Source organism: Meleagris gallopavo, chromosome 15, assembly GCF_905368555.1.
Source record: "Meleagris gallopavo chromosome 15, MGAL_WU_HG_1.1, whole genome shotgun sequence".
Taxonomy (NCBI): Eukaryota; Metazoa; Chordata; class Aves; order Galliformes; family Phasianidae; genus Meleagris; species Meleagris gallopavo.
The window spans coordinates 17,532,675-17,556,897 of record NC_139418.1 but is presented as its reverse complement, the minus strand read 5'-3'; the positions used below and the strand labels follow the sequence as shown (position 1 = coordinate 17,556,897).

General features: G+C 47.8%; 1 protein-coding gene across 1 annotated transcript; it reads right to left on the bottom strand.

Moving 5' to 3' along the window:
- Positions 1-358: 358 nt before the first annotated feature.
- Positions 359-21,951, bottom strand: STK32A (serine/threonine kinase 32A). The gene is made up of 13 exons (XM_003210510.5): positions 21,513-21,951; positions 18,763-18,946; positions 17,383-17,438; positions 16,321-16,472; positions 16,068-16,241; positions 12,804-12,841; positions 8,294-8,383; positions 6,377-6,474; positions 4,863-4,979; positions 4,154-4,279; positions 2,991-3,119; positions 1,620-1,684; positions 359-1,348 (listed from the first exon to the last, which is right to left on the bottom strand). The coding sequence occupies exons 2-13, from the start codon at positions 18,812-18,814 to the stop codon at positions 1,261-1,263; spliced, it is 1,185 nt and encodes a 394-aa protein (XP_003210558.1). The 5' UTR covers positions 18,815-18,946; positions 21,513-21,951; the 3' UTR covers positions 359-1,260.
- Between the last annotated feature and the right edge of the window lie 2,272 nt (positions 21,952-24,223).

Sequence of the window (24,223 nt, the reverse complement as noted above, 5' to 3'; positions counted from 1 at the left end):
TGTTTTTGTGTGTGTGTGTCAGCCAGTACAACAGCATTGTTCTTTGCCCCAGCCAGGAGCAGGGCTGTTTCCCATCCTTGTCCAGGTTTGTGGTGTGTGAACCTCTCCTAGGTGGCTGTAGCCCAGTGCTTTGCAGGTGACAGATATGGCTGTGGTCACAGCCTGGCTTTACCCAGCCCTCCCAGACCTGTTCTGCCTTACACTGCAAGTGACCTCAGAAGAAACAGTGGCTTTTGATTACCTGGGAAGGAGTCTTTCATTTGCTGTCTGTTTAATTTGGATTTTTTTTAAATAATCAGATTTAGCCAGAGGTGAGAGACAGGAAGGCACAGGGGATACAAGAACACCTTTGGGCAAATGAGAGACAGACAGTTCATCACATGTTTATTATATTGTTGAGATTAGGAAAAATGTCAAATAAAGAGGTGAAAGGTCTGGTCTGCAAAAGCTTTGAATAATAGCATAATACCTAGCATTTACCATAATAGAGATGCTTTGGTCAATCTCACTCTTGGCAAAGCCTGCACCAGGAGCACAGCTGTTGCTGCTTAAATCAAATGTGAAGACGACAGCAGAGAGATGAAAAGTACATGTGCAAATTTACCTCTGATGTTGGAAGCCACGACCCCATCAGATTCAGAAATTTGCAGCAGTTTAGCATGTTTATGACTGGTTTTTCAGGATGGCCTGGAGAAGCTCTGGAATGCTGCTCATTCACCAGCACTTGGCTGTCACCGTGTCACTTCCTTGTCCAGCTATTTGCCTGCCTGGCTCTGCACCAGCTGGCTCTGCAAGCAGTGAGGAGAGGGGGCATGGATGGAACCTCACTGCCCTTGCCCAGCTGGGGAAGAGGCTTGCTGCCAGCACCAGCCCTTCCAAAGATGTTTGCACATCTCTGCAAGTTGAGGCCCCTGCTGCGTGCCAGTGAAGGCACTGCAAGTCAGAGCAGTGTCTTCCACCTGGAAAAATCAGCTCCACCTAGGGACCCGTGCAGGAATCCTGGCCGAAAGAGCCAGGGCACACAGCAGCAGATCCCACCATGACAAGGGCTGGCGATGACGTGTTCCTGCGGTGGGTGCCTGGTACTCACTAGGCTGTGATACCAACTGGCCAAAACCAGTGGAAGAGTGCTGAGCAGCTCGCCCTTCTCCACAATCACATTCCTGCTGTCATGGAAGGCAAAATCACGGGCTGTTTCTAATGAATGGTGGCAAGCTACAGGGGCAGTCCCAGAACCTCCTGCTGCCAGGGATGTGGTTCTCAGAGGTTGTTCTGGCTGTCCTTATGCATGCCTCTGCACTTGGCTAGTGCTGCGTGCTGCTGGATTTCGTTGTGCTGGTGTCTCACCCTAGGGCAGAACAGGAGGCAGAGCTGTTAGTGGGCCTGGGGGTGCGTGCAGGCTGCCCATTCCCACTGCCTGCCCCAGACCAGCTTCTCTAGGCACCTCCTTGCTGTGGGGCAGCTGGCCCAGACACCCGGCCACAGCAGGGTCGTTATGGACCAGATGTCAGCCCAGCCTCAAACCTGCGGGAGCAACGTCGCTGCCCATCCCTGTTCACTGGCCAAAAGCTTTTGCTCTGTGCCAGCATTTGGTACACTGCCTTTTTCTCAGTACTTACTTTTCTCTGTTGAAAACAATGAAGTCCCTCTGGAGTGTCTCTAGATGCTTTTGAAGATGGCAAGCCTTTCACATTTGAATAGAAAAAGATGAAGAAAAATTGAATAAATTCACAGTTGACACAAAAAGATGTTGCAAGGGCATTTTCAAGGAGATACAGCAATATCTTTAGGTTCAGAGCAACACCAGCACTGCAGCTGGGAGAATGGCATTACAACTCTCCTCACATAGAGCTCAGTAGGTATACAGGATTCAAATTATATGTTGGATTTCCACAGAGATTTTTCTATTGCAGAAGAAGCTCAGACTGCAGAAGCGTAAAACTGTTCACACAGCAAAGCCTTCCAGGCCTTGGAAGTACCCCAAGAGCTCCTGCACAGTGCAGGAGGGAGGCAACAGCTCAGGAGCTATATCGTGCTGTTTCTTGTGGAAGGTCTACATGAAAGAAGCCATTCAGGCTCAGGTTGCTTGAGTTAACTGGACAGCTGTACTCCCAAACAAACGTATGACTCTTGTCTCAACACTGCAGTTTATCCAGTTTATCCCAGGCTCTTGCCATTGGGATGGAAAACAAGTTTGGCTCCAGTGCCAATGGAGGAGGCTGCAGGCTGGGAGTGCATGAGAAAGCCAAACCCTATGCAGGGTCAAGCCCTGAGAACCCAATCCATCTGAAGATGTTCAACAACACATCTGACCTTTAAATTACTTTATTACAGAAATGTTCAACAGTGAGCAATTAAGGGGCATGAAAAATAAGGAAGCTTTATGAAAGCCAAAGCGCTCCTTATGATCTACAGAGGAAATTCTGGCACTGTTGAAGCCAGTAGGAATTTTGACATCAATTCCTGTTAGGACAGTATCTCGAACTCAGGACCTGGCTAAGCTTGCCCTCTGATACCGGCTTGCATGTTCAAAGCACAGAATCTTCTCAGGTTACTGTTGGCCCTGGAAATGTTCTCTGTTTTGCAGCACCTGAGACAGAACCAAAGAAAGAGTTCCTACCCAAAAAGGCTCTCCAGCACCATGAAAACTGCACAGTGCTTCTAGAGTGTTTTGCATCTTAGAAACTCTTAATGCAAATATCTACGTTACCGTTCCCTCTTTCTAGAGGATGTTTCAGAGGAGATAAAATAGAAAGGTTTCTGCTAATACAAAACAGAAACAACCTAACTGGGGATTTAGAAAAGCAATAGTGTGTGTTGGTTGATGCACTGTGAGGGGTGCAGGGGGGGATCTCTTGAGAACAAAGCTGGTCAAAAGGAAAAGAGACAGGCTGTTCAAACAGGTTGCTGTGGTACTGCTAAGTGATAGTTGGCTTTCGCACAGAATGAGAGTCTTCCTTCACCACACACATGCACCTGCTTGCTCTTACCTGTGAGGAATTGCTTTTGTTGGTGTCTTTCTCCTTCTTAGCCAAGCGCTTCTTCTTCTTGTGAAGAGGTTTGGACTCCAGGATCATCTCTTCAAGTTCAAAGGTTGGGTCACAGTTCAGTCTTCCTTTCTGGAGGGGGGAGAAAGGTTGCCTTAAGTGAGCAGTGCTGGTCTTGGAGGGGCTGTCATTAATTGGGCTGCATCTGGGATCTGAGTTTTGTAAAAAATTAACTAATTAGAACTGGAACTAACTATAGCTGGAACAGCTGCTGCACAGCTGACATATTTCAGCAGTTCCCTCAGCCAGGGGAGCACTGTCGAGGTGTGTTTGCTCCCTTTACACTTACTACTTACATTTAACCCATTGCTTGCTTCAAAGTGACAGCCTCTGTTGAGAGGCCGTACAGAATCCTGCGTGATGAGTTTTGAAGCAATAGACATACATCCACCGCACAGAAAGCCATTGACAGGGGGGGAAAACGTGCAGTTAAATATTCGTAGTTTAGCTCACCATTTGTTTGATTGCAAGAGAAAAACAGTTGGAGCATCACTGCACAGAACAGTCCTTGGATTATTTTCAAAGAGGGTTATGTTACCTCTGTGCTGCTTTAATTTGATTTAAAAAGAACCAGAAACCTGAATCTACCTTATTTGTTCTTTTCCTGTGAACAATGGACTTGTCAGGGAGAGTCACTTCAGGAAGAAACAGTTCTGTAATGGACAGTGATCTCAAGGCTGCTAACGAGCCCTCATCTGCTCATTATTTTTTGCATTAGGAGAGCTGGTCCTAAACCGGGCGCTAAAGAAGATGGTTCATTGGAGGATGGCTCAAAACCAACAACGTCCTGTATTTTATCTGCAGTGCCAGTGGTGCTCATGGCCGTGTGAGTCCAAGTCCGTGTACAGAAACTTTGAGATTATGGTAAACAGAGTGGATCACCTTTGGGACGCCCATTCCTTGCAGTCACCACCCATTTACCCTCATTAGATTCACCAGAAAGCGAAAATCATGCTCTTGCCTGTCCTCCCCTGAGCCAAGGGCACCTGCTGGTTTTGTGGAAATGGTGAGATTCCCACTCTGATTTGGTTGAAGGCACGAGGGCAGGCTGCAGGGTGTGAAGGGATTGGGCACATTAAGGACCTTTCAAACTTAACACTGCTCACCGTAGGAATGAATTCTGGCGTTATCCTCTTCTGGAGAACAGCATTCCAGTTTACATCTGACAGATAGGGGAAGTCCTGGATATCTTTCAGCTGAGAAAAACGCTTATCGGGATTTGTCTCGAGCAACTGTAGCAAGAGTGAAAGCAAAGATGTTAGAATGAAAGTGCTGTGCCTGCTCAGACTCTCCCACAGTCCTGCCCTCCCATCCTGACCACATGAAATTGCATAAACTTCATGGCATTGAAGGATTTCAATAATGAGCATTTTTTTTTGCAAATCTTTTCATTATTGGAAAAAAATCATTAAACAAAATGTTTATGCAAGTTTTTAGTCAAATTTGTGGATACTGATACATATGTATCAGTACTTCTAAGTTACATCACTCCGGAGAGACGAAGTTGTAGGAGAAACCCTGGAAGTGAACCCTGTGTCCTCAGGAGAGATCCATCCTGGGCTGCCCACGTGAGCACCATCACCACTAGCACAGAGAGCAGTGCTGTTGGCTGATTGTGACATTAACGAGCTCCATCATTAAAAGCTGGATCTTTGTCACGCAGTACTACCTGAAGGTCACCAGCACTGAGTCTGGACACAGTTTTCAGTGAATCTCCACCATTTCCCACAAGCGCCGTGGGGCGCAGTGGAAGGGCTCGGTTGGCTGCAGTGCGATCCCAGCCCCGACGTGCTCCAATCCCACAGCAGCCCTCACCTTTTTGATCAGCATCACCATTTCCTCAGACCAAGCAGCAGGGTACATCACTGTAGCAGTCTTAAATACATGAGCAATTTCGTTTGTGGAAGTATTGGAGCGAATATGATACGGCCTCTGTGAAAAGTGCGACAAGGAAAGCATTTTAGTGTATCTTTTCAGCTCCTTCAGAGATCTTTTCAGAGCAAGGCGGCTCCAAACAAAATCTCTTTGCGCATTCCCCAACCCCCCGCTGAAGTCTCTGCCTGTCAGGTCTTGAGCTCATCTGAAATAAGCACAGTAATAACGCCAGAGAGGACAGCAATAATGGCTGGATGTCAGACAGGAGCCATCAGTGCCCAGCTTTGTCTTCCTCAGCCTTGCCAGTGTTCCCAATGTTCCTGTGAGATGCCTCTCTGTTTTCAGTTCTTTGCTCGTATTGGCTATGACAGAAGGGAAATGGAGCGGGATTTTTCACACCTCATGGAAAAGCACCATTCCAACAAAGGCTGAGAGCCGCCGGTCCGGCACTGCAGGACCTCTGTGCGCTGCGGCTGCGTGGCAGTCGGGCACCCAACCCTGGGCTGCCGGGCTGCACGCGGGGAAACGGCCGCCTCTGCAGCCCTGCATGGAGCAACCGGGCTGCTGCGCCTGGAAAAGCTACCTGCAATGGAAGAGCGCTGCTGGGAAAGATCTTTAACTCCCGGATTTCTACAGTGTGTGCCTGGGGAGCTGCTACAAGTGCATTGAAACAACACGGACACGTTGAGAGATGCAACCGCATGCGCGGTGCCACCGCACACAGACACCGAGGGGACCTCGAGGTCCTCCCAGTGCCGCCGCTGCCAGAGCTGCCACTGCTCACCGCTGTGCCACGACCCCCCGGGCCCCTCGCTATGTATCCACTGCTGCCACCAAGTCAAAAATCCAACGCCACGGGCAGTCCTGCGATTAATTTAAATTTACAAACAGAAAATTCCGATTTATATTAATATTTTTACAGTTACCCGTCAGTTCACACTACCACATCCCCTTAATGTGTGCTATCAAGATCGCTCACCCTCTGTTCTTCACATTTTTGTCAAAAATACTTTCAGGCTCTCTGCAAAAATTGGTTGCAGCCTTTCTTTAAAGGCGTTTTGCCCTCCTTTACCAAACAGAGCCTTCAGCCTCTCAAGGTTTTCAATCACCTTTAGCTTAGAAGAATGTCATTCAAAAAATGGTGTCTGACTTTTTACACAGCACTGCTCTGATCAACTGCCTGCAAGGCCCCTGAGTAAGGTCACCCGAGAAACCCTCAGACACAGCAAGGAGCTGCTGCGATGTCCTTTTCTGAATGGCAGTGGTTTCTCACAGCTCATAGCTGTGATCACAAAAGCTCTGATGAAGATTTGATTTCTGTTGCCTATGCTGTAATAAACCTTAGGGCCTGAAATCTGTCTCAGAACTTTCCTCCCTGTAATAAAGCATCAGCCCCTCAACAGCATGCTTAAGGAAAGGGAGGGACAGAGGCATCGGCGCTGTGTGCTCCATACCCGGGCTCTGAGCAGCTCATAGGCAGTGATTCCAAGCGACCACCAGTCCACAGCAAAGGAATAGCCAATGGGTTTTGTAGAGTTAAACATCTCAGGTGCTGTGAAATACAGAAAAGAAATCATTCACATTGTTGCAATCATGAGTAAAAATCAGCAGCACAGAATGCTTGATCCAGTGACACAGAAAGCATCCCAGGACACAAATCAGCAGATCACCCTGTAGCAGAAATGCGGAGTTATGGGCTGACGTAGTGATGGAGCACCTGGTGGGAAGGCAGGGCCAACCCAGGGGAGCTCAGCTGTATACAATGTGCCTAATGGAAGGGCTCCCTTCCCAGCCCTCATTTAAGAGTGGAGGTGAGGATGTCTCTTTGGAGTTCCATGTGTACTTGAGGTCTTCTAAAGGTAAGCAGTGTTGGTTTGTGTGTGCGGTGTTTGTGGCTGTTGTATTTGGGCTTGTCCTCATTTGCTGTAGTCAAGGACTCAGCTCTCTGCTATTAGTGCTTTCTGTTGCGTTATAGCATTACACGCCCATTTCTGCTTTTCCTTTGGAACAAGGGTACATGGCTGGTCTATTGGCCCCTTACTAAGGGGTGCAGGGAGCTACACAAGTCAGCATGGGCTTGCTTGCAGTATTTCATGTTTTGGTCTTTGTCAGGCCCCACAGTAGCTGTCTCAGGGCAGAGCAATGCACTGCTGCGGAATCTCAGAGCAGGAGGGGCACCAAACACTGTGTACAAACTGCCCCAGCCCCATGCCATGACCAGCACTGTTGCTGATCCATTAGCAGGATGTGAGCGCCTGCTGGTGCTGAGCTATGCCCTGCCCTGCTCCCTCATGCTGTGCTCCAGAACAGGACTGGCATCTGACACAGCTCATAGCACTGCCATTAACCCCGTATCTGTCGGCTCTGGAAACAGCCACATCCTGAAATCTTGGCCCTGTTATTAACAACATGGATATCCTCTGACCTTGCTCTGCCCACTTGTGAAATGAGTGTCAATGACTTCTGCTCCTAATGAACAGATGCAGAACTTGATAGATGTATGTAAATGATGGGATGGCCCCTAGAAATAGAGCACTGCCACCAATGTGATGTGAATGATTATATGAGAAATATAATCCAAATTATTTGCATTACAGAATGCTTTACGTAACTCCCCGAAGCACGTAGAGGCTCACCAGACTCAGTTTCCTATATCACATAGAGCACCCAGAGTTCTGAGTTCTGGTGCAGAGTTCAGGTGTACGTGTGGCAAGGAGAGGCATGACTTAACTGCGCAGAGTCTGAGAGCCACAACCTCACCCTTGAGTGGGCAGGGGCTGGAAGGCAGCTCCTCAGCCAATACATTTCCCTTCTAAGATTAAGGGAATAAAATACTGTAGTTATTTTCCTACAAGATGGGTAGGAAGAACTGCTCTGGGTAAAACAAAACCAAACCCAAAGAGCAGCACTTCCCTTCTGTGCATCTGTTCCTCTTTACAGTGATTGCACCAGGTGGTGTTGAGGTGGTCCTGATGAGAAGGAGCTTCCTCGTCCCCCTCCCCAGGAGCTTTGGGGAGGGCTTTGTGCTGAGCCGTGGGAGACTGCACTGCTCTGTGAGTTTTGTTTTTAATGTTAGCTGTATAGAAAGACTTCTGGGTGCTTTTGCTTCACTCAGAAGCATCACGCTCCTGCTTTCCCCAGTGCAAAGCCTTCTCTGTGTGATGTTCCCACCTGAGCTCCATTAGCATTCGCCTGGTTTCTCTGTGGTTCATTTCCTGCATCCTCCAGCCCTGATTTCTCAGGTACATCCGTGGTGTTCTGCTCTATCAGCTGTGCATGTGTGGTGAGGAACTGGAGTGATGTTTTACCATGGCTATCAATTCAGGACTGGGAAATGGCAGTGCAGGAGCACAGTGTTCCTTGGCTCTTACCCATGTACGGCTTTGTGCCAGCGATTGTGGTGACTTGTGTTTCTTTAGTCAGCATTGTGGCAATGTTGAAGTCGGTGATGTGCGCATGTCCTGGAAGACAGAGATTAAAGTGTAAACAGATTTGCTTTAATTTCACAAAGAAATAACCATCAGAAGGTTATCAAAGTAAAGTATCCAATGGAAAGTAGTTTCCATGCAGAAATTTCTCATGCCAGAACTGCTAGAAAGCATTTAGCTTATAGGCTGCTTATGACTGCATCTTGTTAGAGGAAATAATCCTTATTTATCCTCCGGGAGTGAAATATTGGCGTTTTCGAAGTTGTTGCTGTGCGTTGTTTTCTGTCTTTGGGCGTGCCTTGTGATGTTTGTGAGCTCGTTTCAGTGGTGTTTGTTTTAGCAAGGATTTCCTGGTGTTTTGGGGCATGGTTTCTGCTAACACTACTGCAGTATGTGCAACTACTGCCTGCAAACTAAGAAGGAAATGTGAAGATGAATGTGGTTAGCAGGGATGAGAATGGCAACACCTCCATTGGGCTTGTGGCTTATTGGTTACTTTTTCTTTTTTGTCAAGCACTTAATTTATTACTCCTTATTCCCTGAACTACCAGTGAGCAAACCCATGGAGTGCAGCAGTGCAGGTAATCAATACGGGGCTGACTTCTTCTTTGAACCTTAGAGGTTAACCTGGCCTAATTCTTCCGATTAAATGCTGGCTTCTTCCTGGTCTCATGCATTTTCTCTTAAGGCAATGAACTTCTTCATCTCTGACAGTGTTGGACTCATCATTAAATTCAGAGAACACTGTGATGTTGTTTTGCAGACTTATTGCCATAGGGTGCAATAATAGGGGGTGGCTGAATTGCTGTTTTCTCTTAACCACAGAGATGAAATGGAAGTGGTTCTTACTAATGGAAATGCTGGGACAATATTCACTCAAGTGAATTTCAGCAGCTGGAAATTCACTGCTGTTTTATTTTATGAGTTAAAGTAGAATGTGGTTGTCCTTATGGCTAAAAATTGTGCTTTGGCAGTGAACATAAGCTGTCCTCTCCGGATGCTATAAAACATTGAAGCCAATCCTTACATTTGCACATAAATATATTATGTGTGAGCAGTGACCGAGTTTGCCTGCTGCAAATATCTGATCTAGCTGGAAAAAACAAGGGAACAGGAGTACGGTTTGTGATTAGCTAAAAAATCCTGCATCACATCCCTGCTCCTGCATGCAGCTTTCCAACAACGCTGTATAGAGTGCAGGAGCTCTCTGCCCCGCCCCGAATCAGCCATGCTCCTGGCACAGAATGGATGTGTGCAGGGCAGGCAGGCAGCCCACGATACCATTGGTCTGGGATCATTCCTCAGCCACCGAACTTCCCGCCCCATATCAGCATCTGGAAAAGATGAACTCATCCTCTGACCCCCTCCCATGAGTGGTTGTCTGGCGTTTCAGCGGCTCCATATTCTGTCAGATTCAGCGGAAGGTGCACACTGCTCACAGGACAGCCTATCTGCCAGTTGTCCTGTTAACTGGGTCAGGCCTTTCTTCACTGTGTGCTCTGTGGGCTGTTAGTTCCACTGAGACACAAAACAGCTCCTTAACAGAGCTTTGGGGCTTCCAGGCTTCATCCTGAAGGAAGGAAGAAATCCAGAGGTCTTTCTGTGAGCCATGTGAAGGCCATGGGTGAGATGGCAAAGCATGTCTCTTGCATGCTGCAAATTTGGAGCACGTCCCTCCTTGCTGCTGTCAGTGCTGTACAACATCAGTCAGGCCCTTGCTTCCTCCCCTCCTGCAAAGGAGTTGTGATCATATTGCTGGGGAGCGCTTGAAAGGAAAGGATGATATAGGATTTTCTTGTCTTGATGTCCTCTGTGTCCTTGTACTCTTTTCTTTTATCTCTCATTCCACTTTGTGTGGAGGTGTTTTGATAAATGTGAATCAGAGACTTATTAAGAATTTGCTATTCCAAGCATAAATGTGCCCGTCTCTGGATGCATCCTTTCAGTGATTCACTTCAAACAAGCTACAAGTTTTTAAACGTTCCCACTTGGGAGCGTACAAAAAATGGCGTGGACAACAGGAAGGAGGCTCTGTGCAGTGGGACTTCATGGAATGCAGTGGTGTTGAACTGCAGCTGTACAGGGCAGAGTGGACAGGTTGAGCAGACATAGCTGTTGGTGCACAGGAGGAGAGCACTGTGTGCTGCTGTAGAATTTAAGTCAGACTCCAAGGCCCGTGTTCTCCTGATTGCTCAGCATCTCCAGTTGCAGCTGGCTCCTGAGCAGCACAGCCAGGGCTGCACTCTGAGCATGTGTCCTTCCCCAAATCTCCTCGTCTGCTGGGAAGTGGCACTTCCAAACCAAATCTTGGGTTCCGAGAGTGCAATGCTCCCCGTGAGTATTGCATGCAGAGCAGAGAAGGGCTCTGTGCTCTGTTCTGGGCGAAGAAGTTTGCTATTAAATGCAGCACTTGTGTTACTACATAATCCCTTTACCTTTCCAGAACAGCTCTGAAGGAGGAAGGGGGAGAAAAACAAAGGCTTCTCTGAATTCAGCTAAGATTGTTTCAAAGAATATTAAGCACATCAGGTACATTGGTAACAATTTGCAGCAGGTGATACATGTCAGTGCACAGTATCATGAGGCGTTGCACCATCAGCAATCTGAACCAGACTCCTCCACACAGCCAGAGATGTGCCAGGGCTCCTCTGTCCTGCCAGGCATCAGCACCAAACTTTGCAACAGGCGAAGCTGCACTTCTGTGCCCAACTACAGGAGGGTGATGAGTGACAACAGAAGGTGGCACTTTACTGCTGAAGGGCTGAGCTGGGAGCATGGGGACAATGGGGGCAAAAGGCTGCAGCTGGACTGCTGAAGGTTTCTAGGTGCCTCATGTTTGGAGGGACCTGATCTCAGTGAAGAGCATTATGAAAACCATGGTTAGTAAATAGCGTGCATTTTCTGATAACAGCACAGAATGCCTGGCGAAGGAAGAGGAGGGGGAATGAGGTTCTTCAGTTTTGTTCCATAAGTAAGAACAAGCAGAATCTGTGAGGCTAAATGGGGATAAATGTGCGCTAATAATATGAACACGGGACAGAAAAATCTGTTTCCCCCTTACAGCTTTCTATGTGCACAAGAGGATGCATTTTTGGATGAAGATGCAGGAGAAAAAGAAATAGAAGTCACAGCCATAAGGACACTGAAGCCAAGGGCACGTTCACTGGAAATAACTCCGAAACCTCTACAACAGACACTTAAAACACCACAGTGATAGAAAACAGGCTCAAAAATCATCCCAAATTGCAGTCATAATGGAGGTCTGCAGGTGATCTGTAATGGAAGCCTGTAGGTGCCATGCTGCGGAGCTGTAGAGTCACACAGTGCCTTCCTGCCCTGCCTTCTTCTATGGAAGGATGCTGACCTACATTCCTGCGGTCCTGCAGTGCCTGGAGTCACAATGCTGCTGGAAGAGTGGCCCTGGGCATCCAGCCCTGTGTGGGCACTGCATGGCTGGGCAGTGCTGGTCCCCTGTTTGCTGTGCTGCAGTTCCTCCATAAATAAACTGTTGCTTTGAAAGTGGAGGTCATGGGCAAACTGGGAGCCTGGGCTTGGATGCAGGGGAGCCTGGTTATGTGTGAGAACGTCAGTGATTCTTCAGGAATGTCAGCATCGGTATTAAAACCTCTGCAGTGAAAATGCACTCAGATATGCCTTCCTCCTTTGCTGGCACTTGCTCTTGAAATGGCTTTATTGGAGCTGTTAATGAAGATTTCTCACAACAAGACAGCTATGTGGATTTCCAGAAAATATTGAAATAATTATTTCTTTTTTTAATGACTTAAAAGTGTCAGAACAGCTCTTCACTGGGGTGACTGTGGCAGGATAAAACCAAATCTATTCAGTGATAGAACAGGACTATAGTTAGGAAAATGTATAGCTCTCTCTATATATAGTGCATCCAGGCCTAAGACCTCTTCAGAGCTTCCTCCCAAAGATAAATGCTCAAGGAAGAAGAAACATGTGAACGAAGATGTTCTGAGCAACTGTAACACACTCTGTTTATGCGCGTAAGTTACACGGAACTGCAACTGTGCTTACACTTCTGCTCAGATTACTACATCTGGGGTATATGGTAAGCAACTGCAGAGGCTTTAAAATGAGAATTGCTTGGAAGTGAGTCCAAACAGCACAGAATACATCTGACCTGCCAATGCCCTTCTGAAATGCTGCTGAATCAGCCTGCAGCGGAGTTGATTAAACACCAGTATAACCCCTGGAAAGTGCCCAGCAATGTGGGATGCGCAGTGCTCTGAATATACCCAATGCTGCTCTGAAAGCAGAAGTTGTCATCCCAAGCACAGAAGGGCAATAATACTCCAGACTGCTTGTGGACCGAAAAAGAAATCAATGCAAAGTGAGGAAAGCTGTGAGCACTGAAACCTCAGCACAGGTTTACTATTTCTGTCCCTGCTTCTATACATATGAATGACCGGGGGTAAGTGGCACTTACCGTGCTCGTCCAGCAAGATGTTGTCAGGCTTGATGTCCCTAAGAAAGAGAGAAGAAGGAAACAGCCATTCAGCTGGGGATGTGGCATGAAACAATGCTGCGGGAGCTTTCTGAGTAGCCAACCTGTAGGCTGTAGAGGGGATTGCACCTTAGAAAAATCTTCTGTTGGAGTTCCTCAGCTCTGATGTTTCTGCAGGGTTTGAGTTCAGCACAGGAGAACAGCTCCTCGAGCAGCAAAAGCAGAAATGGAGGTAGAGATGTGGCTGTCAGAGCCAGCAGCGCCTGGATGCGCCAGCCAGTGTCAAAAGCTGCTTTTTACCTTTTTCTTTACTTCATACTCTGTCTCAATATAATGCTCTACTGGAAGTTGTTTGCCATTTACCCAGTAAAAATCACATGTTGGAGTGAAGTAAACAAGTGGCATCGATTGTTGCTCTTACTCCTTTGGCATTGCTGCAGGTGGAACATCGGAGTGGCACAACAAGGAAAGTGTTTGTGTGCCTTAATGGTACACAACAGTGTTTCTGCAGTGAGGGACAAAAGGTGCAAAAGCAGGAGGGCTCTCCAAAAAAAGTGTGCTTTGTATTACAGGAATAAAAATTACAAAATCAGAATTACACTCATTTAAATGCTTGCCAAATTTCTACCTTTGGCTTTTAATATGTAGACTCTACAGAAAGTAGAACAGATGTTCTGATGCTCTGTTTGAGATTTTATTAATGCTTTCATTTTCTTCAGAAGGATAAAAGTCATCTATGCTGCTGCTTATAAACTTCCTTCCTCCAGGCTACTGAGAAATTAACACAGCAGGGAAACTCATCTCCACTGCATCTGATGCATCTCAGTTACCAACTGTGGGCACACTAACAAATATCTCACCCTTGGGGTAACAGCAGGGAGCGTGAGGGGCATCAAAGGCTGGAGAAGAAAAATACAAAGTGAGGAGAAAAAGGATGAACAAAATATCGCTTGTACTCTGCAGCACAAAGTGACAAGGAGTGTAATAACAAATAATGAAAACAGACCCGTCCTGTGAGGGAGATAATGGAAGGAATAACCTTAACAGGAACCTGTTCCTCTGTGGAGGAGCTGCAGAGAACTCCACTTCCAGTCCATGAGAATATGGCCTGCTTTCTCTGTCTGTTGCTAAGAGTACACAGACTGGGAACGAGTAAATGTCATTTATTTTGATTAGAGGGAGCTGCAGGTGCCTGGCTGAGCTCATCCCTGCCCTGAGCTCTATGAAACAAACTGGTTCCTGCAGGCTTTGTTCCCGGACAAAACAGCAGCAAACCCCTATAGCAGAGCTGTAATAAGATGCGTTCCATTGAAGGGAGATGTACACCTGATACGCCTTCTGGATGCGCCTGAACGGCTGTACAAGATATTAGCTGCTCTTAATGACCCAATTACAGCGGCGCCCATCGCCTGCTCTCACACTGAGCCAGCACAGCTCTGGGCACTGTGGGAGGTGTGGAGTGGGGGCAGCACAGCGATGCCCTGGGTGCGCAGCGCACGGTGAGGAGGGAGCAGCTTTCAGACTTTACAACTGCAAAAGGTACGCTTTGACCTCACCTGGCCATCTGCAATCCAGGAGAGACAATATATCTAATTACCACATAGCAACTTTCAGTCCTCTGCAGTCCTCCTGCATCTTCTGGGCTGAATGCAGACCTTTCCTAGCCTGAAAAGGTTAACAACCATTTCCCACCTTTCTGTGTACGGAGGGAAGTTGAGGCCTTCGCTCTGCTGTCTCCACACAGCACTGTTCAGACAATGTGAACAGTTGTTTGCATCTCTCTGCCATTCCCAACTGTGGATGTTGCACTCCTCAGCTGAGTCACCTTACCTGATGCTGTCCCACTGAGATGCAGCGTTAATTAAATCACTTGCAAATTTTGCAGCTCGCTATGCATTTCGTGGAGCCATTGAACTGTGATACTGTACTGCATACAGCTGCTTGAAGTACACCTTGCGGATCAGACTCAGCCTTTGGGGACCTGTCCTTGGGCACGTGTGCACTCCACTTCCACAATCCCAGCTGTATTTGCAGAGAACCCTCTGGGAAATCACGGCAGCTTTGCCCCCAGACTCTTCCCTGTGTATCTGCAACTGGAGTGGGTGCTGGGGCACTGCATGGCTCTGCTGGCATCCCCATACCCGGAACAGGGACCATCAATTCCCAGTTACCTCTCACCTTTACGAGGTGCAGTTTGTTTCCTGGACAGACTTTTCCTTAGATCATAAATTGTGCAGCTCTCCCTGCCCACAAGCCCTGGAAATGCCACTGATTGCAACACATTTCTGGTAGAGAAGATTTCCTCCTTGTGTTTCTCTTGTACCCATGTCCAACTCGATTTGTTCAGACCAAGCCTGCAGCACAAAGATTTGCTCCTGGCTGCCCAGGACAAAGGCAGCTCAGTGTGCACTCCTCAATGTTTAATTTATGCTCATCCATTATTGGGTGACTCAGGCAGGTGTGGGGTGGAGGCACAGCTCAGTGCCCGCTGTCTCCCCGCTGCACGCAGTGCTGGAGCAGAGCAGGGTGCCGGCTGCTCGCCAAGGTCAGGGTGCTGTGGGGCTGAAATCTATGCAGGTATTCATACAAACAAAGAAGGACTCATGCAAACAATCCAAGAGGGATGAAAAATAAGACTGAGAAATTGGCAGCTGTGTGTAAGGAAGCCTGTCTCACGTAGAAAAGAGCAAAATCTTTTTGGTCCGCTGGGGTTCTCTGCAAATGAGGAGGGCCCACTGGAGCATGGAGGCAACCTTTCTGCTTTCACATATCAGGAATGGCAGGCGTTTGCTCCTCGACAGAAGCAAGTGCTCATCAGCCTTAAATAGTGCATTCCTCTTTTTGCTAACCACCAGGATCGTGTCAACCCTAAAATTGTGCCATATTTTATTTTTTGCACCTCACAAGAATGCTGTTTCTGGGATTATAAATGTGATAATTTTCTGCCCTTGCCCTCTTTTTTAACCCCTTCTAACTCCATCCCTGCTGATGCCCTAGTTAGCTAATACTGAGCCTGAAGTCTTGGACCTCAGAGGTCTACGTCACTTAATAAATCAGGAATGGGAAATGTCACACAAGAGAAATGCTTTTCTCTGAAAAATGTACACAATTTTACACAAAAGCAAATGTACGTGGGGGAGTTTGTTTAGCTCTGAAGTTTCTGCTTGTCCTGTCAAATTATGGAGGAAAAAATCAGCCCCTTCTGCAGCCCACGAATTCCACCCGCCTATGGAGGACCCAGCTGACCTGTGGATGATGTGTCTGCTCTGGAGGTAGTCGAGGGCCAACACCAGCTCACAGATGAACAGTTTCACGGTGCCTTCCTGGAATCGCACGTTTTGTTGGAGGTGGTACCGCAGGTCCCCTCCGAGCAGCAGGTCTACCACCATGAACATGTCCTCCTCATCTTGGAATGAGTACCTGCCATGGCATAAACGTGGTCAGAGGTTTCTCTAGCTAACAGCACAGACTTACCAGTGAGAAAGGAGAAATGCCTTACCAGAGATTAACCAGGAAGGGGTGCTCCAGGCCCTGCATGATCTGCAGCTCCTTAAAGACATTCCTCACTTCATTACGCTCCACACACTTCTGCTTGTTCATGTATTTCATGGCATACATTTTCTTGGTGTCACTCTTTTGTACAACGCAGACCTGAACGAGTAAATAAGTGATCCATCAGAGATGATTTGCCAACAAATCGATACAGATAAAGCACGGCCTCTGGGTGACTTTCACAGAGCCCCCTGAGCCAAGTCCAGCTCCGTGTGCTGCTCTGCAGCTCCGGCATCGCCAGCGAATACCTCAGTGAATACCTCATCCCATGTTCTCCCAAAGGACAGGTTTTGCTGTGGGAGGATGAGGGAAAGGAACGTATCAGTGAAAAACGGAGTCTGTGGGTGTGCAAAACCAAATATTCAGGTTTTTTTCTCCTTTCTCTCTCTAGATTTCTTTCCGTGACAGTTTGGGGATGAATTTGCAAAGTTTTGATCGACCTTTTTTGTTTTTCTACCCACAAGTCTTTCTCTCCCTCTGTACATAAGGCACATCTCAGTTATGGGATCTGTGTGCCCTCGTGAAAAGGGAAATGACCTTTGAAATTTCTGCTAACATCTAAAACCATGAAATTTCATAACAATAAAAATAAAACTGATGTGACTGTAATGTGATGCTTAATAACAAACTGTTTCACAGACAGATGTTCCCTTAAAAAGATACTGCCAAGGCTTTTATGTAGGTGCAGCCCTTTGCTAAATATGTATCATGATATTCATTTTTTGCTGTGGAATCTTGGAAAACGTTTATCCAGAAACACAGAAAATTCAGGCCATTTGATTTATTGCTGTTTCGTATTAACCTCCGGTAATATTGTTTGTGGTTATGGAGTGGATGAAGAATTGGGCTCTGATTCTTTCTTGACCAACTTGATGAGCTGATGCTCAGTAGATCTCACTGACAATGCAGCATTCTTTTTTCTCTTTGCTCTCGTTAAAGCCTCTCTAATTCCCCCCTCTCTCCATTGTTTCCAGCTCTCCCAGTGCTGATTCACTCACACACTACTTACTTTTCCAAAGCTGCCCTTCCCAATCGCTCGCAGTATCTCAAAATGGTCGAAGGTGACTGCAAGAAACAGCAAACATTCAAATGCAAAATGGCTGAGCAACAGACGGATGAAGTTATTTCTAATTCTCCATAAGAGAAAAAAACCTGAAGGGTGCTCCAACATCTTCCTGTTGTTTTTGAAGACATGAGGTTGTTTAAAATTTGGCGTTTAGCAGATTTTTCTTTCCAGCCCATCTGCCCATTCAAAGGACAGCACCCTGCACTGGTCACTGTATTGCTCCAGAGAGCATTTATTTCTCAGCCGCAGGGGCTGATACGGCACACAGCGCGTGGAACCAGGCAGGACTCAGCAGAGGGAGCAGACAGCGGAAATCAGATTTGTTTCAGTCTCACAGCCTGGACGCAGCACCCCGAGGAAGGTGGTCAGGAAAGTGAGAAGTGTCAGTCACCTGAGTTAGCACAAGCAGCTATTCATGAAAGAAGATGCCGGAATTTAACATTGGATGCGCCAGGAATGAGATCTCAGGAAGGTCTCACACCACTGATGTTTTTTCTCCCTCGTGTCTCTATAAACTGTGTCGGTAATTTGCAGCACAAAGGAATCCTGATCAGATCTGCCCCAGCTGCCCTTCCCCAACGTGTGTAGCACTCAGCATTTCGTCGGGCCTGATAAACATCACACATTTCTATGAAGCATTGAAACAAACTCAGAATTTTGCTCGGGAAGAATTTCAACTGTTCATTTTTAACAATTCAAGATTGTTTAATATTTGATTGGCATTCTTCTCTGTGGAAGAACAGTTTATGAGTCATCTAAGTTCTCATCTTTTGTTTGTAATTTATTCATATTATCTATGCACTTTGTTATCGCACTCACGGGAAAGCCCACATGGAAGTTAATGAGCTCACTCATGCCGCAGGAACTATATTTATGGAACGACCCTTAAGTGCCATCTCTACCATTTGGCAGCAGCAAAACCAGCCTGCACGGCTGCTCTCAGTGCCCCTCCTGCCCCAGGCTGTCGGCCCAGCAATGCAGCGGTTCTCCCACCGAACCCAAAGCAAAGAAGGACACACATCGCCGGGCTCTTCTGCTACTCCTCGTCCCACTCCTTGAGCTGTGGTCTCCAAACAAACCTTCCTTGCCTGCAGAACAGCAGTTTCTTGCCTGCTCTCGAGCTGCCTGGCGGTGTCCCCGGGCGTCTCAGAGCCCCCCGCTGAGTGCCCTCAGTGTCCTGCGCTCAGCTCGTGGCCGCCAACAGTGGCCCAAAGGCTGAGGGGCCCGGGAGCCGGGCTGGCTCTTAGCCGTGCCGCCCTCGGGATGTTCTGTTTGGACTTTGCCGTTTCAGACACCGACCGCTCTGCGGAGCAGAGCTCCTACCTTCTTCATTCTCACCGAAGGGCAGCGACTTGCTGGAGGTGTTTGCGCCCATGCTGCCTCCTGCCCAGAATCAGCTCTCCCGCTCCTCCCCCTGGCGTTTCTCCTATGAGCCCGGTGTGTGTGGGGCTGTCATCCCGTGGGTCACTGCTGGTGGACCCGCAGCGCAGTGCTCTGCTGGTGCATCCTGGGGAAAACAAGAGGCAAAACGTGTCACCGCTGAGGTTTGAGAAACACTTTGCAGCCTGTAAATTTCCTGCTGAACAATGAGAGCTTTGGGGACAAAACTGAGAATCAGAAAAAGCACACCAAAATGGTCCTGAGCAGAGAAACTCAGGAAAAGTGTAACTTTGCCTCCTTGACCAGAGCAGCTGCCTACTGAGTGAGGTGAAGTATGGAGACCAACGGGGCAGCAGCCTGAGGGCATGGCTTGTGTTTGCAGCGTCATCTAATGCACTGTGCTTTGTAGCCCCAGTGATATTATGACCAATTTAGAGACAATAAAGCGTGACTAACCTTAGCGATGTCAGTGTACAAAATAAATGACTTGGCTACATGAAATCAGAAAGGCATTTTTGACCAAGAAGGTCGCATGAAGTTTTAAGAACTAAACAAGGAACTCAGTGTTCATCTTTTGATTTAAACGGCACAGGTTTTAATTTCCCAGTTCTCCCGCAGAGGTCTATGTATGCTGGAGCACATGGTTCTGTGTATTTCAGTGACATTAAAGATTGCTTTTACAGACTTATGTGGGCACAGTGGCAGCTTTGATTTTTAAAGCATTTACACGAGAGCAATCTTTATATGCTTGTTTTGCTATGGACATTAATGTGAAGCACACAGCATTTATTTCTTCTTGTAAGCCTGTAAAAGATTGAAATGAAGGAGCAGCAATGCAGCACACCCTGGACTTTATCCAACCTGGAGTACTTTCCAAGGCATTCACATTTCCATTGAACGTATCAGGGTGCAATGCAGCTTATTCATTTTTTCTCAGACTTATACTCTGGAAACACGGCCACTGAGCAGCTTCACTTTTTTACCTGATAGTAACGAAATCATGCCATCGAAACAGAAAGGGAGAGGTCATCCAAAAAAGTGTTGGAGAAAAGATAATTATTTGCACCATGCAGGGAATGAGCACTGCCGTTGATTCCACACACCAACACCCAGCTCCTCCCCAGTGAACTTCAGCTTCACCGCCGCTGCTCAGCCAGGAGCTCAGCTCCAGCCTCGTGCCCTGGGTCAGATCAGTGACCTTAAGCAAGTGCCAAAGCTGGTCTGAAATTTAAAGCTACCTCTATATTCGTGGTTCTTCCTGCACTGCGCTGCAGGGATGCAAAATCCATCCCCATTGTTGCAGTCCTGGGAATCCACCCGCGGCTCAGCCACACGGCTGCATGCAGCAGGTCTGCCATGCCTCGGTCAGATGGAGCTGAGAGGTCTCCCAGCACCCCCCACATCTCCTCAGCACTCCCAGAGGCATCTCGAACAAAGCAGATGCAGTTCACAGGGTGCTTTCACTGAGGTGTTTTACAGAGCCGAATGCAGCCCACCTGTCCTGCTGTGGACAAATCTCACAATTTGTAGCAAAGGGCAGGGAAGCTCACAGTTCACTCCCCCCATCCCCCTTCAAAAAGCAGTTTTTAAAGAAGGTGAATTCTTGACTTCTTGCCTGAAATGTGATCAAACAATAAAGCAAACGAAGCAGCAGATGTTTATGATACCCTCAATGAAACAAACAGTGCCATCAGTCTGGAACAAAATTACGCAAGCACATCTTTCCAAGCCCCAAAACTTATGCTTCAGAGTAAAAATACACCTTCAGAGATAAAAGCCACGGTCAGTTCTGCACACAGATGCTCCTACATCAGAGATCTCATCGGTGGCACCAAGGTCATCTGTACTGGGAGGTTTCCTTGTGAAGGAGTCTGTAGCTTAATTTGTTTTTGAAAATACATTGATCTAAAAGCTTTGGGGAAGGGCTACAGGCATTCCTCAGAGCTAAGCTATCTGGATAATAGTTACTAGGATTTGTATCTTTATAAGAGGCACTCAACATATACATCAATGTTACATTTATCAACATTGATAAATCTTTTCCTATTTCACCATGCAAATTCACTAAATGATTAAAAACATTATTTTCATTAATGCCTTCATGTTTTGTTCTCAGCTGGGGCACTCGTGGCTCTGCGGGCGGAGTGGCAGCAGCTCCGTCCATCAGAGAGCAGGCAGTTCCACTCAGTTACAGCCATCACTGACAGGCAACTACTGAGCTTCCTCCGAAGAGGACCACTCGTGGGGATCCAGGAATTATTTCTCTTGTCACCACTCCATTGCCAAAGCGATGGGATGCTGCTGTTCTGCTGAGCAGATAGAACTGTACAGTAACGTTACAACAGGGTGTTACTGTTACTTCAGTACTGACGTCTCTATCCCACAGAAACTGAAGATTATTTGGTACACTTGTGCAGCTGCAGGGAAGTTTGGAGGAGGAAAGCAGATATTGCTCAGTGTCATCTTTGTTTCTCGCCCTGTTGCAGCCCTTCACCCTGTAGCACTGCCACACAACTTCCCTACTGCAGAAAGTGACCAAGTTAATGCCTGAAAAATGAAAATCTTGCAAGCCGCAGAACCGCACGGGAGACACCATACAGAAATTAAGGGAAGATAGCGGGGGACACAGAGCAATGCGGGGCTGGAGCAGACCCGTCAGGAGCCCCAGAGATAAAGCGAAAGAAAGCGCTTACCTCGCGGGAGGGGAGGAAGCGGCAGCGAGACGGGCGGCAGAGCGGCTGCAGCTGCGAGGAGGCGAATGGTGCCGCGAGAGGATGCGCTGGGATGCGCTGGGATGCGCTGGGATGCGCTGGGTTGGGTCCCCGCCTCTGGCAGGAGAGCTGGGGGGTGGGGAGGCCGAGCCCAGGCGGGGCGCGGGGCTGCGGGTGCGGCGCCGGGATCGGCGCGGAGCGATTTGGCAGCGGGTGCGGCTGCAGAGCTCCGCGGGCACCGCGCGGCTTTTGTCCTCTCCCAGATCAGCAATTTTCTGCTGCGCTGCGTGTGGCATTTCCTGTCACCGAGAGAAGGACGAACCGATCGTCCGCCACAATGGAAAACGTTTGACAACTCGAGATGTGTTTGCGAACTGTTCCCTTTGTTGCTGCCTAGTCTGGGTTTTAGTTCTTTTTAACTCATGCGGTGCCAGAGATTCTTTCTGCTTTTATTACGAGAAGGTCCGGGACTCCGTCCCACTCAGGTAGGTGCACTATATCGCAAAGCAAGGATCGGTCCTCCTCCAGAAGGGATTGGTCCCGCAAGGCGCTGATGCTCCGTTACTTCTCTAGCTTCGAGCACTGCCCACCTCCCGTGCTTTTTTTTTTTTTTTTTTTTTTTTTTTTTTTTTTTTTGCGTGACTTGGTGGGACTTCACGGTGTGAAGGTGAGCAGGACCCTGTCAGAATCAGCCTGGGTTGCTCTGCTCGTGGCACTGCTGAGTCTCGGTGGCACCTCTGTCTGCTCTTCCAAACTCGTTTCTATCTGAAAGACTCCCGTAAAAGGGCAGTGACCACATTTCTTGTCCTTTTGCTCGTGTTCTTTAGATACTGACTTCTCTCTCATTCACAAGATCTTGGCATGTGCTCGTACTCCTGGGGCTTCCAGGGAGAGCAGCCCTTCCTCCAGGGCAGCTGAAAACATCCGAGTGATTAATCCAAATTTAACTGCCTTCATTTATTACTTAGAGAAGAACCAACGAGCTGAAACACAGATTGGGTTCCCCTGAAACGATCTGAATTTTAGAGAAATGCACAAAATCAGATTGTCTCATAGATGAGCACAAGGGCTGAAAAAGAAGGCAGAGCTGCGTGCAGCGGTGCAGCTCCCATCCACCACTGAGCAGCGGAGAGCACTGCTCGTCTGTCCCTGCAGAAAGGTGAAACAGAATTGATTTTCCGTTGGAAACAGAGAGCCCGATCTCTTCTAGGTGAGACTGCCTTTAATCTCCATTAAGAGAAGGCGCATTCAAAAAAAGAATTATTTCCTCCCCCCTTCCTCAGTCTGCTTCAGACAGCAATTGAGCTCTCTTCGAGGGGTCAGAACCGCGAGGCGGGGCAGCTCGGAGCTGCAGCTCTCCGGTGCCGCCCAACGGAGCAGAGGCGAAGCGATCCTTGCGCTCTGGAAGACCCCGCGGCACACCCAGCGCTGCCGCTTTCAGCTGCGCACCCTTCCCCGTCCCCTTCCCCGTCCCCGTCCCCGTCTCCATCTCCATCCCCACCCCTTCCTCGCCCGTCTGCAGCTTTGCACGCACTGCAGAACGAAATGCTCCGCAGAGGCCAAGAGAGCAAAGAACCCAACTGTCTCCTCTAAATTAGAGAAAAACATTTTATTTTCTTTCATTCTTCTAAAAATTTCACTGTTCAGCCAATTATGAATTATTTTCCTTCAGGTACCAAACTCACTTTCAGCAATAGCTTGCCAAGCCTAGGATGCTAAACCTCATTTACAGTATGTATTTTCTGGAACGTTAAACCCTAAAAGAATTGAAACTATATTCGGCATTCATATCTCAGCTGCAACCCTCTGGCAATGTTTAACATTATGATACGTCTTCCACAGGCCGTGTTTTAATAGCCATTGCTGGCCTGTCACGGTTTAAATGGGCTCACTTTAACAAGCACCCAAAAAAGATCGAAGCGCCCATGAACTGATTGCATCCCCCAAGGTGGGGGAAGGAACTGTGCTATTCTTCTGAAGGGTCTTTAAAAGTCATCAGAGATTGGATTTGCTTAAGAAAAATCCTGAGAGGAGACTCTTTCTCCAAGGACACGGTTTCAAGTATGACTGCACAAAAACATCACTGTCTTCCGCAGCTCATGTGAGCCAGTGCCAACGTTGCGCATTGGCTTGAGTGAAGGCTTTGGAAAGCTCTAGACAGAGATGGATAAGCTGAACAATGAGAAGCTCTGTTAGGGTTTGGAGGTTTTTTATCATTAATGTGACAGATACATTTACACCCTTCATCCCCAAGAATCGAAGTGGCCTGCGCCTCTGGGCTGCACGGTGCAACTCCTCCCACGGCCAGAGCGACCTTGCTCTGGTTAGTTCCAATCATCTTACACAACAGCTCGATCTTTGTCCTCTCTTTAACCCTTTGCTCATCTCCCTTGGTTCATATGAGGCAACAGATGAATTTCCCAAAAGCTTTGGCAGGGAAGGCTCCTTGCTGACTTTTGGAACCTGCAGCAGGAGCAGCACAGCTCTGCTGTTTGCTGCCAATGCACTGCACTGCAGGAGCTTTTCGGAGTGCCATCGGGACAACAGCCTGCAGTGCCCCATGCCTGGAGAGCGCTGTGACGTGCTGGGCTTTTTGGCATACACTTGTGAATTTGGACTGCCAGTGCCTGCTCACTTATTTAATGCTGTGCAAGTTCTTACTGGTGGTCAGATGAGTAAAATATCAAATTAGC

What these genes read in the sequence shown, in the direction of transcription:
- STK32A (XM_003210510.5), bottom strand. Translation starts at nt 18,814, where the DNA reads ATGGGCGCAAACACCTCCAGCAAGTCGCTGCCCTTCGGTGAGAATGAA. An exon ending in ATGAGCTGCTCAGAGCCCGG is followed by an intron (nt 4,980 to 6,376) that starts GTATGGAGCACA and finishes CACTTTTCACAG; the next exon opens with AGGCCGTATCATATTCGCTC. An exon ending in ACAAAAGCAATTCCTCACAG is followed by an intron (nt 1,685 to 2,990) that starts GTAAGAGCAAGC and finishes CAAATGTGAAAG; the next exon opens with GCTTGCCATCTTCAAAAGCA.